The 16,950-nt window shown below is 47.9% G+C and overlaps 1 protein-coding gene across 5 annotated transcripts in view; it reads right to left on the minus strand.

Moving 5' to 3' along the window:
- NTRK3 (neurotrophic receptor tyrosine kinase 3) overlaps positions 1 to 16,950 on the minus strand; it is a 372,854-nt gene that overhangs the window by 80,316 nt on the left and 275,588 nt on the right. For 2 of the 5 annotated variants that reach the window (XM_060156183.1, XM_060156180.1), the window contains 2 exons: positions 15,133 to 15,267; positions 11,411 to 13,580 (listed from right to left, as the gene is read on the minus strand). The exons of 2 other annotated variants lie outside the window; for them this stretch is intronic. In XM_060156183.1, coding sequence (XP_060012166.1) covers positions 13,462 to 13,580; positions 15,133 to 15,267 — 254 coding nt within the window. In that variant the 3' untranslated portion in view covers positions 11,411 to 13,461. Of the gene's footprint in view, positions 1 to 11,410; positions 13,581 to 15,132; positions 15,268 to 16,950 lie in introns of those variants that run through there. One more of the 5 variants, XM_060156188.1, reaches the window with a different exon arrangement.

Genomic DNA, 16,950 nt, shown 5'->3' on the forward strand with positions numbered 1-16,950 from the left:
TCTTGTCTACATAGATTTGCCTCTTCGGGACATTTCATAGAAGTTGCATCGTGCAAAACAGGATCTTTCGTGTCCTGCTTCTTTCACTACTTAGTATATTGTTTTTGATGTTCATTCATGTAGCATATACCAGTACTCCATTCCTTTTTACTGTTGAGTAGTATTCCATTGTTTGTGTATCCCATATTTTGTTTATCATCAGTTGATACACATTTGGGTTGTTTCTACTTTTTGGCTATCTTGAAAAAATGCTGCTCTGAACATTCACGCACAAGTTTTTTTTTTTTTTGTGTGTGTGTGTGTGTGTGTGTGTGTGTTTGTGTGTGTATATGTGTTTGAACCATGTGAATAGATTATCTATAAAAAGTCTTTTAATAATTGCAAAAAGTTAGTTAAATGGCACATGAAACAATCTTATAAAAAAGGAAGTAGCAAAGCAATGGGTGTGTGTGTGCACGTGCACATAGAATGATTTGATTCTGTTTAATAATTAAATAAGAACATAAAAAAGATTTGAAAGGCAGAAAGCTAAAATGTTAGCGGTGTTGTCTCTGGGTGATGGGACTGTGGATAATTTATGTGTTTGTGTGCTTTTCTGTATTTCAACAAATTGTCTACTGTGAATATAAATTACTTTTGTAATCAGAAACAAACCACAATGCTATTAGAAGAAAAACACCATCATACCCATGCAATTTCTCCAAGGTCTTTACCTCTCTGTTGCGGAAAGATACCCTCCCAATAGTCCCCACGTAGGGGAGGGGAGAGTGCATCCTATCTCTCTCTCTCTCTCTCTCTCTCTCTCTCTCTGTTTAATGCTGGTCACAGCATCCGGAAAACAGTAGATCCCCAATAAATACAAATCAATTTTGGAGACCTCAAGATCAGTCTCCATGGCAACCTGACAAGGGCATGACACTATATGAGCACCACCTCAGGGTGGAGATGGTCCAGCACAAAGAACGCCTGACTTGAACAGCCCGAGGCTGCCAATGGACCATAGTATTTATCTATGTGGCAATGGGATCAGGCTTCCCAGACTCAAAGAGGCAGACATCTCTCTAAATGATGGAACATTGAAAGTCTGAACTGATCATCCTGATTGTGGGTTCCCTGAACTGCCATTTCTATTTATACAGCTGCAAACAGATGTCATGATTCAGTATTTTCCAGAACTACATTTAAGAACTAAGTGTCCTTCCTCTATGTTTACCTCATTCACAATTTCATCATATTGCTTCATAATTACTCATTTGTCTGTACCAGGCCTGTCCCTTACATTTGTAGGACCTGGGACAATAGAATAATTAGAAGCTCACATCTCGCATGTTCAAAAATTCCGAAGTCATTAATCAAGCATTCTTGAAAGACCTTATTTTCCTGGTGAGGATTGTGAAAGACTGGGGACAAAGGACTCCTCAGAACAAGCTGAGAGCCTTTCTTGATCCCCCAGATATAAATGATAAATCTGGGTTATACAGGTAAAAACGCTAGGAAGCATAAACACGGTGTCGTGCGCCCAGGACCCCAAGGACGGGACGACTCCCTCTGTCTGACGCATGTATCGAGTTGACCCGACGAGGCTCCTTAAGACCTTATGCATTTCATGGTCCAATCTTTCTCCACCAAAGCTGCCCAGGTTAGGTGAATGAGGGAGGGACCAGGGTCTCTAAACTTAAATAGACACTCCTAAGGGACCTGGTAGAACACTGCTAAGCCCTACATGTTCCTTAGACAAATCCAAATGTGATGCACAATGAGGGCTATGATGCACATGATGAGACTTCTGACCTGCAAGGTGCTGATTGCAAAAGCTCTTCATCCCCCTGACATTCATTCTCCCTGTCCTCAACATTGGGATTTTGCAAATCCTGTTCATGCTGAGTCTCTTCAATCGGCCAATAATATTTACTGCTGCATCAAGCCCACGTTCCTTCTCCAGAGCAAGCATGCACCCAACCTCCCAGTTTTCTTTATAATAGATGAATTCTTTCTTGTACGGTTCCCACATTCCTAGCAACCGAGCATACATGGTTATATCCAGTTGGGTTTGGGTTGGCACTTTAGGGGCAGTGGTGAGGTTTGCATTAAGAAATGAAGTTCTGATGGAGTCTGACATTTGGAGCAAAGTGCATAAACTGGTACCATTCACTGGTACCAAGAGGACCTAGACTTGATTTCCGAATCTGCTCATGCCTCAGTTTTCCCTAGAGTGGCAGGTCTCAAAATGTGGTCCAAATAGCCCTTGTGGCCCTGAGACCTTCTCGGGAGATCCACGTGTCAAAACTATTTTCCTAGGAATACTAAGATGGTCTGTCCTTTTGTTCACTCTCATTCTCTCACAGGTATACTAGGAGTTTTTCCAGTGACTTCCTGACATGTGATGGCATCATTGCTCTGACGGCTAAATAAAATGTGTGTGTGTGCGCACTTGTGTTTTCCAATGTTTCTCAGTTTTAATTTAAATTACAGTAATTGTAGATGAATATAACCTACATAAACAAAAACTCTTCAAGGTCTTTCTAATTTTTGAGTGTAAAGGGGTTCCAAGCCCAGAAAGTTTGAGAACCACTGTCCTAGAGCAAGAATGCTAGTCATACTTCTACAGCATTGAAAGTAGGGAGTGGGGAAAAAAATATTTGGAAGACCTTTCTGTGAGGTAGAGTAAGTTACCGAATATAAAAATAAGTACACTTTCAGAGTTTTATAACAGGAGTGTCACTGTGACATTTTAACTGCAAAATGTTCTCTAGGTTCTTCAAAGTGGAAAAAAAACAAGTCTAGAAAAAAAGCAAAAGTATTAATATTTTCAGTAAAAGCAATACATCTTAAACACAACATTGCTTGTCTGGAGGTTTACCGATGATCTGATTTGCACCTGGACCAGCCTCAGCTCAAACACCCGCAACCTGTCCAAAGATTGGCTCTATTTGTTGGCATCCCTGAGAGTGTCAATTACACTTGCAATTTTAAATTTGACTGAAATTTTGAGATTATCAGTGGCTTTCAGTTACCCATGCTATAGAATCAGGATGCATTATCAAACAGAAGTATTTTTATTAATATCTAAACAACATCACTGAGGAAAATAAACAGATGAAAGACCCCATTCCCTCTAGGTTTAACACCAATCCTTCCATCACATCTGATTTTCCCTTTTTAAATTTCTTTAATTCCTTTTCCCCCTTCATGTAACAGAGATGCTATTTTCTTGCCACCCTCACCCAAGTGCCTAGGTGTTTTGACCACATGGCGTCATTCATATGCCCAGTATACCTAGAAGAGGCATATGACAATTGGCTCCATTTTTTAGATGGAATAACTGACACATGAAATCCACCTTCCCAGATCAACACGGCCAACTGATGGCCAGGCCACCAACTGCTACCCAAGATGCTACCTACCCATACTGGAGCGGGGGTCCCCAGATCCTTGTTTGAAGAGGCACAAGCTGGAAGCTGATGGGGTCATTTCTAGAAACTGCCTCTCCCCGACTCACAGAAGCAAAAGCCATACATTTTCTTAATTAAAAGAACAATAATAGTAATCATAATAACAGATAAGGAGAGGTCAAGAGCGTGTCACCAACAAGAAAAGTTTTACCATTTCAAAGCTGGGGCAGTTGGATCGTGAACTACCATCTCAAGCCCAGCCACTTTTCTACATCCAGCTTCCATCTTCTGCACTATAAATAATTCAGAGTTTTCTTTTTTCTTAAATATCACAAAACCAAGTCGGAATCTTTATGTGAAGGATTCTGCTGTGTCCTTCTCTCCCTCCTCCTCTCCCTCCCTAGCCAGCCCAGGCAACTCCCAGGAGAACGACCCCTCAAGCTTTAACATTTATTCTTTGACATTTCAGACTATTTGTTAGGCAGAGCTGCCTTCTTGAGATCAAAGTTGGAAAATCTTGCCAAGAACTCCCGCTTGGCCCTGTCCGACTGTGACAGCGAGGGTCTATTAACCTCCAAGCATCTGCTTCATTCCTCTTCGGGAGAAATCCACCAACCCTCACCCAGAAGGGCAGCCATCCTCTCCCTCTTCCTCCCTCCCCAGCACTCCAGGAGGGGCCAGAGGTCACCCTTCCCACGTGATACACTAAGACACTCAGCACAGAGAGACAGACCCCAGAACCAAAAGATGTCCCCCACTAGGAGACAACAGTGACTCGTAGGGACATGGTATTTGGGACACCTGTCTGGGTAGGATCTTTTATCTGAGGGACAGCAAGCTCAGAGACAAATATGGAACAAGGAAAGGTAACTTACCCAAGTCATTTTGCTGGCGGTAGTGCTGAGACTGATGCCAGCTCTTCACTGCCGTGCACTACTGCTAGATGATGTCACCTCCATCCGCCTGGGAGGGTGACCAGGTTTAGGGCTGAAGTCTTAAGCTCTTACGTGAAACGACTTACCATTTTCTTCCGAGGCATCGCAGTGAAGGGTTCCTGCACTTCACAAGAGCACCTACCCACCAGCTGCCAGAATCATTTCTTCCTCCATACAAAGCCGAGGGCCAAACTGGGGGACCGAGCCTAAAGCTGGGCAAAGGTGTCGGGATATTGTGGTTCACCTTTATTTTTCTCTATTTTTTTTTGTGTGTGGTGGTTCATCTTGATGTAAGAGGTCAGTGGTTGACTAACCCATCTTGCTTGGTTCTTCTTCAAAAAGCTTCTGCCCACACCCTGACCCAGTGTTACCTAGAGTGTATGCATGAGTCTATTTAGAGTGAAGAGTGTTTTATGTTCAATTAGATTGGGAAAGAGGTAGGATAAAAAGGGTTATTTAAAGGAGGACTTCTCAGAGCCTTTAGTATCCTAACATGCATGGTAAACCTACGAGAGGTTGGCTATACCATACAATGCTCTCCAACGTTATTTGATGGGCTCTTAGCATCTTATGAAACTAGAGGGAAACATTTCCACAGCCAAGGAAAAGGAGAGCACTTGATCCTTACAGCATGATTTATTTAATAACAAGTTGGGCATTCAAATGAAGACAGGACCCCATTGTAGAAACTGAAGCTTTCCCAGAAAACTGATCAATCCATGTAGGGCAGTAGTTGGTCAAGTGGCTGACCCACAAAATTACTAAGATGGCCAAAGATACCATCCTAGAAATGCGCAGTGGTGTCATTCTGGTCTTTTTAATGACCAGATTGTCCATTTGGTATCAAAGGTACTACGCAGCAATTGCCTGTTATAATACCGGGAAATGTCAAGTTGACAGCCATAAAGATTGAACGATTCCATGAGTCATTCACACATGAACTCAGAATTTCAGTTCTCGCAGGAAGGACATTCTCAGAATATATTCTTTATTCATGGTGCCTCTCCTACCCACCCTCCCCACCAGAGTCAAGTTCTCACTGGTCGCTCTGCATCTGGCTCCCTCTGAAGCAGAAGGCTTTGGTCCAGAGCTGTGGCTCTAAGATGGGAGCGACAAGAGAGATCCTGGCTGTGCCCTCTCAGCCAGCGTGAGTTTTCAGAGACCTAACGCTCATGACAAAAATTGCTTTGAGATTTCCTCTCAGGTTCTCTGTCATGTGAGTCTTTTTCTCAGAATTAACAGTAAGAGAAGGCTGACACGTTGGTGTATACATAATACGTGGGCTGGACTTAGCATCTAGCCTGCATTCCGGAATTTTCCTTCTCCCTAAGATTGCTTGTAGGAGGGCCCTGGGAGAGCTGTCTCCATTGGTTGGCCCATGGGACACAGACTTTAGGACTTGTCCTTCTTGACTGTGGCAGCAGGAGGGCAGATCTTGGAGACAGTTTGTCTGGCCAGTGCTGAGAAGGGTTGGCAGTGAGACAGCGTCTGTATGTCCAGGGGTCTCCTGTGTTATGGAATCTAAACCCTCTCAGCTCCAAATTCAAGGATGTTCTGTGTCTCCCTGCTCCCAACACCCTCGAGAACCTGGCTGTGTGTAGTAAATATCTCCCTAGGCCTGTCTAGCTACTAAGAACGGTGGCACAGACTGTAGACAGATGTCATTCCTCCAAGAGCACCCAGGACCCCTTCCCCCCAGCCCCACACCTTCTCTTCCCCTGAGAAGTCCATCTGGGAGTCAGGATCACATGACTTTGGCCAAAGGCTGTTGCAAACGTTGCAATGTAATGGACATTGCATTGCAATTTTAAAACATTATCACGAGGACCAAAACAGACCAAAGCTGGTGTGTGCTTCAGAGTAAAAAAGTAGGTGGCATTTCAGAGCATCACCAGGCCATAGTTGACAGCAGTGAAGTCACTTTACAGGGGTTAGGTCCTTGCCCTTCTCACTGCAGAATAAACGTAGGGACAAGAGAGGGAAGCCTTGTCCCTTGTCTTTTGAAGGGAAATAGGCCGGTTGCTCCACTGAGGTCCCCAAAGGCCGAACCAGGCTTCATTTTGCTGCCATGGTAACAGCACATGGGAGGTAGAAACGGGGAGGAGGAAAGAGAGCTCCACAGACAAGCTGGGTGTCACTGTCAGCCACCAAGGCCTCCGCCATTACTCACCCAAGTCAGGCTTGGTGGGGTTTTTCCGAACTGACATGACACTCTGTTCCTCAAACTTGGATGGAGCCACAAGTCGGACACAACCCTGGAACTCATACCTTTGAGCAGCCTCGACCCTCGGTCTTCAAACCTTCTCCATAGCCATGTAGGCCACTCTGATCCACCTTCCAAACTCTGAGACAGCGCCTGCCATTGCTCTTAGACAGGATGTGAAGGGAGAATTGCTCTTTCCCTCTCAGAAAAGCCAAGCTCCATTCTTCCTGCCTTATGCCACATGCCCCCCCCCACCACTGTCAGCCAAATCAAAGTCAGGTTCATGGACATCAGAGCGGCCTTAAGCGGCTCCTATTTGCAGAGGGTCGTGGGAAGACACGTGATCCTGAGATGCCCAGGGCTGCCTCTGGTCTGAGTAGGAAGCTCATGCATCCCCTGTTTTCCAGGCTTGAAAGTCTCAACAAAGCTCTCACCAGGGTTTCTCTACAGCTCGGATCTTCCCTGGGAACTTGGAAATCCTGCCTTTCTCCTCTACCCAAGTAGTTCCACATTCCTTCCCAAACTGGACCTGCATGGACCTGGCCTTGCCTTTGGCACAGAATCTGAGTCATCAGCATCCTCTGTGTCCCTCTAGGATCGGTGCTTCTCAGAGATCCTCCTGCCTTTCTGGTTTCTTTCTTGCACGGGAGCCGAACAGGCTGTAGTCAAAGGATAACCCCAATATCTCCCTCACTCTCCCCAGTTCTCACAATGCCCCACCCCCAAACCTGCAGAATATCTGAGCAATGCATCCACCTCCAGCTGGAAGGCAAAGGGGGTGGGGAAGGAAGAGCTACTGCTCTCAGGTACACACCCAGGAGGGGACAGGGTCCTGATGGAAAGAGACGAAAAGGCAGCGAGCTCTTAGGCCTCATCACCCACCCAATCTCCTCCCCGAGCAAGCAGAGCTTAAGTCCCAGGGGCAAACTGGGGTCACTTTATCGAAGGAGGAATTGGGATTAAAATCCTACCCTCGGAATCCTGATTAAATTTCCAAACCATGTGCAAAAGCAGCCGAGAAACCTGATCCCTTGCCAGCAAGAGATCTTCAACTCACTTTGGGTTCAAGGAGAGTGGAAGGAGGCTTATTTAGCTCTGGGATATATGATTAGATCTTGGCTGAGATTTTCTTGAGAGGTGAGTAGGGCGGTGTGTGGGGGTGGGGGTGGTACGGGATTTCTAAAGGCAAAATGCAGAACCAGAGCTATCCAAGGCAACTGAGGCCACTGGCCGCTTCGGCCGCTCCCCAGCAGCACAGTGGGGATGTCAGGGGTGGGGCAAAGCTAGGGGTGCAGGGGAGTAGAGCTTCAGGCCTCCTGGACAATTTGGATGCAGACCAGGTTCCCCTGAAGCTCCCACCCTCCTCACTGCCCCGTCGCCTCCTCCGCTGTCACACTGAAGAGTTTTCCCTCTGTCCTTCCCAAAGGAGCCTCAGAGCAGCCAGCATCCCTTCACCTTCACGCCTCCCCGTCTGTCCCTCACTGCTACCCTCATCTTGCTCTCCATTTCAGAGTCACTCTGGAGGCCACCTGTGAGTCTAGCCGGAGCTCCGAGTCGGTAAACACTGAAGGAACAAAGGCCCTCTGCCTAATCCGCACGTGGCGCAGTCCAGGAAGCTACACACAATGAAGTCACCCTGCATTGATCTGCTGGCTCCCCGTGCTGTCTCCACAGCATCAAACCCTCCCTGGCGTCTAGCTCCTGTATCTGAGACGCTTGAGCCTCTGCTCAGGCCTGGCCTTGACCTGCAGGAGCTGGGCAGAGCCAGGGGAAGCGTCACGGCCCAGTGCTAGGCTGAGGTCACACCTGCGGCTGGGGAGGGGAGCACGTGGTGCCTGGGAGCTTGGCTACACAAAAGAATTCCCACGTCAGAAGGGAGCGACAGGGTAGCCCAGAGCCCAGCTTCTTGGCGTCCAAATTGAAGATGCTTGGCATCTGCTCTTTCCCTGGGTGAGAAGCACATGGCTGAGCTTCCACACATCAGGAGGTCTTTGAGGAAGGGTGAACAAAGTTCAGATGGGGGTGCACAAGGCAGGCAAGGATCTTCCTTCCACTACCTTCCTGCCTGAAGCCGCTCCCGCTTGCCCAGACCTGGGCAGCCTCACCTACCGACTTGAGGATCAGATGTGTCTCAGCCAACAAGTCGTTCTTGACAGCAAAGATGCCACCCTTATCTGTTTGGGGATCTCACCAACTGAAAACCAGATGATTCATCTTAGATGTAAGAACAACTACATTTTCAGGCATCAAGGGTCACTAAATGCTAGAATGCGTGAAGAAGGAGCGTGGCAGACGTTCTTTTCAAAATCACTGTGTTCGGGTGTTTCCAGGAGGAAGTTAGGGATAGCATCTAGCCCCAAAGACCCCTGAAGGACTTCATCTAGAGAGCCACGGGGAGGCTATGACTGTGGAGATCCCAGGACTGCAGCTTTCCAGGAGCAGAAGATGCGGCTGCTCTATGGGGCAGCTGAACAGCCACGAGCACCAGGAGGTCAAAGAGACCCCGTGTCAGTCCTGGCTCTGCCACTCACAGCTGTGAAAACCTGGCCTAGTGATTACTAACCCTTTCTGAGCTTCAGCGTCCTCATGGGTCAAATGTGCCTGGCTCTGAATAGGTGCTTCATAAGTTCGACATAATGATCGTTACTAATGCTCCCCAGGAAAGCCCATTCTTTGGAGCTTGGCAACCAGTTCCGGGATCTGGCCACACAACCCTAGTGAAAGACTCAGGTCCTCTCCAGAGCATGTCCCTGGAAGGCCCTACAACTGAGTTGACCACTGTCCTACAGCTTCTTAAGGGTACAGTGAGCTCCCCACCCTCTGAGCTTCAGGGAACAGGGTTCAGAACCAGGGCCCCTCAATCACTCCTTCCAGAATGAAGATCCAGACAGCACATGGCAAGCACACTGGTTTCATGGACTGAAGCTTTGCCATGAAATCCCCTAGGACCAAAACGTAAGCTCAAGTCCGAGAAAGCCACTGTGAAATCCTGTGGGTGAGATTCCAAACACAGAGCTACAGGTCTTGTTGGTCCCCTGAGCCTCCCTGCCTGAAGCCAGTCCAACCCAGCATCCTTGGTGGGCTGAGTTCCTCTCTCCACACCTCCCCTGTGCCAGCTCTGACAGCCCCAGAGTCTCTAACGTTGGGGTAGATGCCATGGGACTTCAAAGCCCAGCAGGAAAGCATAGGGAACAGAGTCCTAGACACTCAACACAGCTCCCCAGGCTCAGCCAGTCCTCATTCCTCCCGGCAACTTTTTCATGCTTCCCTGCCATCTGCCGTGGTCTCTTCTGCTGCTTTAGACCTTCTCAACGCTCTTAGATGTTCTCACTTGCAGCACAAGGCCTTGCCTTACACTTGATAGGCAAAATAGAAGCCACCAGACAAGAACTCTCTCACTCTCTTGCCCGCCCCAAACCTCTAAACCCTCATCTTTTCCTCTTCCTCCTGCTGCACCAGGACAGCTCTCCCTCCATGTGGCTGAGCCTTCCTCCTGAGGATGGGCGCTTTTCTTTCCCATCTTCCCAGGGGCCGTTTCTATTCATCATCTTTTCTCCCAAGCATTGGCAGGCTCTACGCATCCTGATAAAACAAAACTTAAATATCTCTACTTATTAATAATGAAATTCTCCCTAGAATCCATGCAGCCTGAAGGTCCCAAAGACAGTCTCAACGCTTGGGGCATCCCTGGTCCAATCCTGGAACCCTTGAGAACAGGAGAATGTGGAGCTGGGCAACCCCCTACCCAGGCCACTCTATAGAAAAGGAGCTTCCATTGGGGATGAGGTGAGGTGAGGGCTCAAACCAAGCTAGACTTAAATAAGAGATTGAGTAAGAGTAAGTAGAAAAAGCACCAACCTAGCCGAATCAATCCCTGTTGGACTTCCACCTTGAGCTCACCCACCTTATTTCCGCATGCCTCATCTTTACTTCCTAAGTAAGAAGCCCCCAAAAAGCCTACTGAGACCAAGGGAAGGGTCAAAATGCTCCCAGCCCCTGACCTCCTCTCTTGTTCCAAATCTCCTACATACAAAGTCCCTTCCTCCTAAAAGGAAGATATCGTAAGTTACAGAAGGCATTTTGACCCTTCTAGCTGGGTCAGGGCCCAGGAACCAAGGGCAGACAGATACAGCCAGCTCATCTAAGCATTTTAGCCTCAGTAGGACCCCAGGACTCTTCTGCCTCTCCTTTTCTGGTAGCCCACATGAGACCTGACATGAGAGTTTGGCCTACCTTAGTGTGTATGTGTCTGTGGGGGGGCAGGGAGTGGTCTCTGGATGATTGGCATGTTGGCCTACAAGCCCAGAACCCCATCTTCCTCTGGGCAAAGTCACTTCCCCAAGATCCATAAGGGAGATGTAAAGCCACTGCAACCAAGGGAAAAATTACACTGGCTTACTGGTGCACCAAAGATAAAGGATCCCTCAACCCCACTCCCAGACCCCCTTACACATCAGCTCTGAAGAAAGGATCTCCATAAGCCTTGGCTGTCCGGACAATAGACGAGTCCCCAGCCACCGAGGAGACAAGGGTCTCAGTAACCTGAGTTGTATCTGAAAGAGTCAGGTTTGAACCTGGCTTCTGTCTCTTGTGCTTGTGTGACCCTGAGTGAACCATTCAACTCTCTGTGCCTCTAATTCTTTCTCAGTAAGATGAGGAAACCCTTCACTGTATGGACTCAGCCTGTATCTGGAGGGGTCTCAGTGAAAGCAACCAATGGAACAGATTGTAAAATCCTTTGCAAACAGGACTTGGCTAAGAAACTTCTTTAAAAGAGTAATAGTAAAATTGGGGGGAATTAAAAACCGGGGTAGCCTGAAATGTCTATGTATCTTTAATATTCTTTGCAAAACTGCCAAATAAGAGGTCTGATCCAGTCATTTCATTAGAAAATAAAGTGTTTATTAAGAAACTATACACTGAACACTCCTATATGTCTCTGCGGAAACACAACGCCCCATGGTCATAGCACAAGGTGAAGAAAATGGCAGAATAAAAGATGCTGGGATGGATGGAGCCTGGGAGGCTGGAAATGAGGTAATGATTTACAATAATTAAAAAACATCATCCTCAAGCTTACTCCTTAAAGCCACACTCAGGAGGGGGCCCTGGCCCAAAGGGTTGGCAGGACACAATGGGGAATAGCCAGACATGAAGCAATGGGGAGCAGGATGGCGGGGAGCTGGAAGGGGCTAAATAAACACACTTCTAGGCCCTGGAGAGAAGCTGAATCCCCGTGTGATACTCTGAACATTCAGGCGCCCGGGAGGCCACCCCAGATACTGGGCAAGAACTTGGAAAGCTGTGCATTTTTAAAGCCCATGGAGGTGTCTGCAGAATCAGGCTGGGAACCCGACGTGAAGAACCACCATCCACGGGACTCAGGACCTAAAACCCTAAGTGGGAATCCTAACCCCCAGGGAAATTTCCCAAGGCAGAGAATCTGTTATGTATTACTGTGCATCATCACTCCAAAACTTAGTGGGTTAAAACCACCACCATTTTGTCCTACGATCTCCCCATGGTTGGCCCCCTCTTCCATGCTCCACCCTCAAGGGGGCAGCCTGTGCTGACCCCCTACAACGGAGGCACCATGGGTGGGGGGGTGGTGGAAACTAGGCCAAGCCCGAAGTCCAACATGGCAGCAAATCTGGGAGAGGTTCAGGCCCTACAACTGTACCTTTCCTATTGAAGCAGGGGGAAAAGCATCCCTTTCCCTCTCCCCAGTGGATCAAATTGAAAATGGGGGAAACAAACCTCCCTCTTTGGGAGAGGGTGGCCATGGAGTAAGGCATGAGTCAAAGCAAGCAAAGTAAACACATATATTGACCAGAGAACAGGATGACACTTCCATTGGAGCCATGAGAGGGGCTGGAGGAGGCCAATTTTTACTTCTCTTCCCCTTCAGTTCATCTTGGCCTTGAAATGGTGATTCCATTGGGTGCCAAAAGTTCTCAGAGTCAAGAATAAGTAAAAGTGGGGGAAGAGAGCCAATCCCGGGATCATGGAACAGCAGGAAGGGCCTTGGTCCCTGATTCCCTTGGTCCCTTGTGGTCCTAGCAGGATGCCCAATTCACAGGCAAGACCTCCTGCAGCCAAAGCTTGTCGGAACTGCAGATCTAGAGGCCAAGAAGGAGCCCTGGAGAAATCCTCTTCTCCAAGGAGTTTTCTAATACCACTCACTGTGAGCCGTTCCAGAGAGAAGAGGAAGTAGGGGGAAAGTGTGTCCAAAAAAAAGGTATGGTTTTCTCCACCAAAAAAAAAAAAAAAAAAAAAAAATATATATATATATATATATATATATATATATATATATATATATATATATATAGAAAATGATTGGTTTCCATTCTTTCCTCTGAGACCTAATCTGGTGCCAATACTCGGGCCTGGCTCCCTCTCCTCTCACCGCGCCGTCTCCACCTCTGCTTAGATGTTCTTCCCCACGGGAGGCTGCAGGGCGACGAGGTCACTAAGAGGATGGCCTGGTATCCTAGGGAGAGCCAGGGAGACCCCACGCTTCCAAGCGGGGAAAGTGAGGCCGGAGCACGGCTGGACTTCATCAGGCTTTCTCGTGGTGGTTGGGTTGTTTGTGGAAAGCAAGAGAATGGCTAGTGTATTTAAGAGATGGTTCCTGGTGCACAGGTTTTTAATTCTCTTTATTGGCTCTTAAGATGATGGCAGGAGCTGCCTTGGAGGCCAGAAAAAAAAGGAGCACAGTGATGATTGGAGGGAAAGGGCAACCCTGCCAGTGGTGGATGGGGGCAAACACCCGTCTTGGTGGTGATAAAGGATGCAGGGGCACCGGCGGCTCGTGTAGTTTCTACTTAGCATCCCCGGATCCAAACAGAACAATGCCTAGAGCTTCCAACCTCTCAGAGGGCCCAGCCTACCAAGGTGACATCAAAACAGGGAGGCTTAAAAGGAGTTTTTAAAAGCCATGACGTCCTTTGCTGAAATAAACATTGACATCCTCAACATAGATGCCATGGTTAAGAGGCTTGGAATGTCCGGGAAGGCTTATTGGATTCAACATAATTTCTCTGAAACCTATAAAAAACAAAAACAAAAAAACAGAAAAACAGAAAAAAGCAAAATAAAGTAAAAACCAAAACCCCCAAAGAAGATCAAAACTAGAAGGGGAAACAGAGAGGGAGCTTGAAAGGTAGGGGGAAGAACTAGAGATACGGGACACAGATACAGATATATTGGGAACAGCCAAATGAATTCTCAGCAAAAGGGAAGGATAGCAGGAGGGGGTTAACTTAAAACCAAGCATGGTCAGAGAAACTGGAAACACTCCACCTTTGCTGCAGCCTCCACTGAACCGAGGAAGGGACGTGAGCAAAACGTTTGGGGGCTTGGCCTTGGATTGTCCTGGAAGAGGAGGGGAGGGGCAGCCTCATCTAAGTAGGAGGAGGCCCTGATGATGAGCTTGAGAGGGAGGTGGGAACAGGGCATAATCGCTAGGGTCCCTGGGGGGCAAAGGGGTGGGAGGAAAATGCTCTCCAGACCTTACATTCTTAAGGGATACCTGAGGGCCATTTCTAACCCTAGGAGCTGGGATAATGTGAACCACCTTTGATTGCACCAGGTTGGGGGCACTGTACTTCCAAGACTATAAACTCCTTCTCCTTCACTTTTTCCTCTCACTTCACCCAGTCAGTGCAATGATGGCTGATCTCTCAGCCTTCCCATAATTCCAAGTCTCATAGCGGATGGAATACCCTGGAGGAGTAGCATTGGTGGCCATCAAGCCATGGGCAGCCTCAAGCAAGGAGGACTTCCATGCTAGCTCAGCTCCTCTCTGGCCCCACCCTGCCATGGACGGAATTAGGATGTCCAGAGACGTGGGTGTTCCTGATCAAATCTCCAGAAGGAGGTTTTTCAGTCAACCCCGGATTAAAATAATGTCTATAAAATAATGTCTGTAACGAGTGCGTGGGTGTTTACGTGCGTGTGCAGACAAGATAGGAGTAAGCCAACCTTTTTAGGAAAGCTGTGTGCAGGTATGTGAAGAGCGTAATGGCAGCTAGACGTTGAGGCTATGATGGGGAGAGATCGAGTTGGTAGCACTGAGACTTTCCCCTCCTCATTCTGAGGGCATATTACGATCAAAACAGAGTTGAGTCATCTTGGATGTTGGGTGCCCTCCTTCTGCAGGGAGTGGGGTTAGATTGTGGAGATGGAGGAAAGTTCCTCACTGATGAGGTCATGTTTAGAGGGAGACTTGGTTTCAACATGAGATGTTTCTGTGCTAGCATCACTATGCTAACCCAGGACAAGGGCTCTCTTGGGTCTGAGGCAGAGGGAAGGCAGGCCATTGGCCTAGAGGGTCTGTGACTCCATTGTTTCTCTCCAGGCAATGGTCCCTCTCTCACTACTCCCAGATGCCTCACCTAGGCCCTGTGAAGTATCCTGGCCTGGAATATTTCCCTCACCTAAGGGATTTTAGTACCAATCCCATACTAGGCATCTAGTCATCCCTGAGTCCTCTGGGACCTACAGAAACTCATGAGGTCTTAAGATCTTAAGAATTAAAATTGGTGAGGGGGACAGGGGGTCTGTACTGCATACAAAGACGTCAAAGGAGGTAACTCACCATGTGACCTTGGGTAAGACACTTCCCCACTCTGGACCTCAGGTTCCTCATATATATAGTGAGTTGATGGGACTAGATGATCTCTATTGTCCTTCAAGTTTAGTATCCCATGATTGTCTATGTTTGAAAAGACCCCTGGCAGAAGAGGCAGACATGGGGGAATTAATGGTCAGTATTGAGCCCCATGTGTAAAGACATGGGGAAGTACTTTTCTTAAGTGCACAAGGCCAGAAACAGAAATCCAGGTGTTCCCAGCTCCTGTACTCACACTGCTTTACCTGTAGGGGCACCTGCTTTATTTTAGGCATAAAATCTAGATACATGGTCCCCTGAGTATCACACAGTGGCATTAAGGAACTGCATGAGGGTATCACCATAAACTCTGTCTAACCTTTCCCTACCATGCTTACCCCCCCCATCCCTCTTCTTGGCCTGGGGGAATCCTGAACTTGTGCCGATCACTGCTTTTGTCAATGCCATTTCTGGGGCTGGAAGGATGATTCCTATGAACTGAGCTGATGATCCCACAGGTCTTGAAAATACATTTTTGGCCCCTTCTCTCCTAGAAAAGAAATTCAGCTACTCTCCAAGAGGGAACAACATGACAAGGGGGAATGAAGAGGAGAGGAGATGGGGTGTTTGGCCCCTTGAAATCGTTCTTGCCTCAGTTAGGGCATAAACAGAACGACAAAAGCTGGTGGTTCCCTAGAGACCTGACAACTCTAAGTCCTATGAAAGAGGTATCATAGCTTGTGAGTGAAATCTCCCTTGAAGGCCATGCAGCATCGTGGGCCCTGGAAGGCTCCACGTCGGATCCATTAAAGGCAGGGGCCAAGCCTCTAACAAGGTCCCTGAAGCCACCTCCGTGAACATGAGCCTTTTCCCATACGAGCCTGGGTCTGAAGTTTGTTTTCTCTGGAACTCTTTCCCAGGTGGAGCCTTTCCAAGATTCTAAATGCTGAAGCCTTATAGCATAAGAGGCACCGCTCCAAAATCCTCCATTCTTCCCCCTTTCACTCAGAACAACCCCGGAGCAGGAAGGAAAAGGCATACGCTCGGGGGAGGGCAGGGGGGATAGGGACCACCATGGACATGGACTGCGAAAGGGAGAGATGGCTGGAGGAAAGGCCAAAGAGGAGCAAATATACTTCTGAAGAAAGCCTCGCCCCCCAGTGGCCCATGGACCCTCACGTCTAACCTTTTCCTCCATCTGTCAACAGCTGTCCCCAGAGTCATCCAGCACAAAGCTACTCGTAGGCCCTCTGTAATTCAGAACAGAGCCTGGTCTTCAGGGACTGTCTAGGTGTATGTTTCCTAAGAAGCAAGCCAGAGACTCTGGGATCGTTTTGGGAAGGGAGGGAAGCTGTGAAGGAAGAGGCTAGGGGGTGCTAGGCACCCAGAGAATTGGATGAAAGCTTTCGGAGCCAATCCCATTGGGCCAAAAGCCGGTTAAATCTTCAAGGGCAAGTTCTTTAATATTCACTGCATCAAGAGAAGGGCTGCCTTCTATGGCCATGCAACACAAAGGATGGCCTAGACCTTCACACCTTTCTGTTTTTCTGACAATCTTGTAAATCCTAATCATCTCACCCTCTCTGGGGTTTCATCCCAGCCCCACTCTCTTGCTCTGGCCTTGGAAGTCTAGCGCTACCAGCTTTCCAGCACTCACCAGTGAGAACTTCCCTTGCATCTTTTGTCTAAACACTCATTTGACTTTGGATTCTCAAGGCCTGCCTTTCTGTCCCTGCTTCTTCCTTTTTGTTATCTGACATGGTAATTTTATTCCCTAACCCCATAAAGTGGGTTTGGGTTACGGCC

This window comes from Lagenorhynchus albirostris, chromosome 1 (genome assembly GCF_949774975.1).
Source record: "Lagenorhynchus albirostris chromosome 1, mLagAlb1.1, whole genome shotgun sequence".
In the NCBI taxonomy this organism is placed as follows: Eukaryota; Metazoa; Chordata; class Mammalia; order Artiodactyla; family Delphinidae; genus Lagenorhynchus; species Lagenorhynchus albirostris.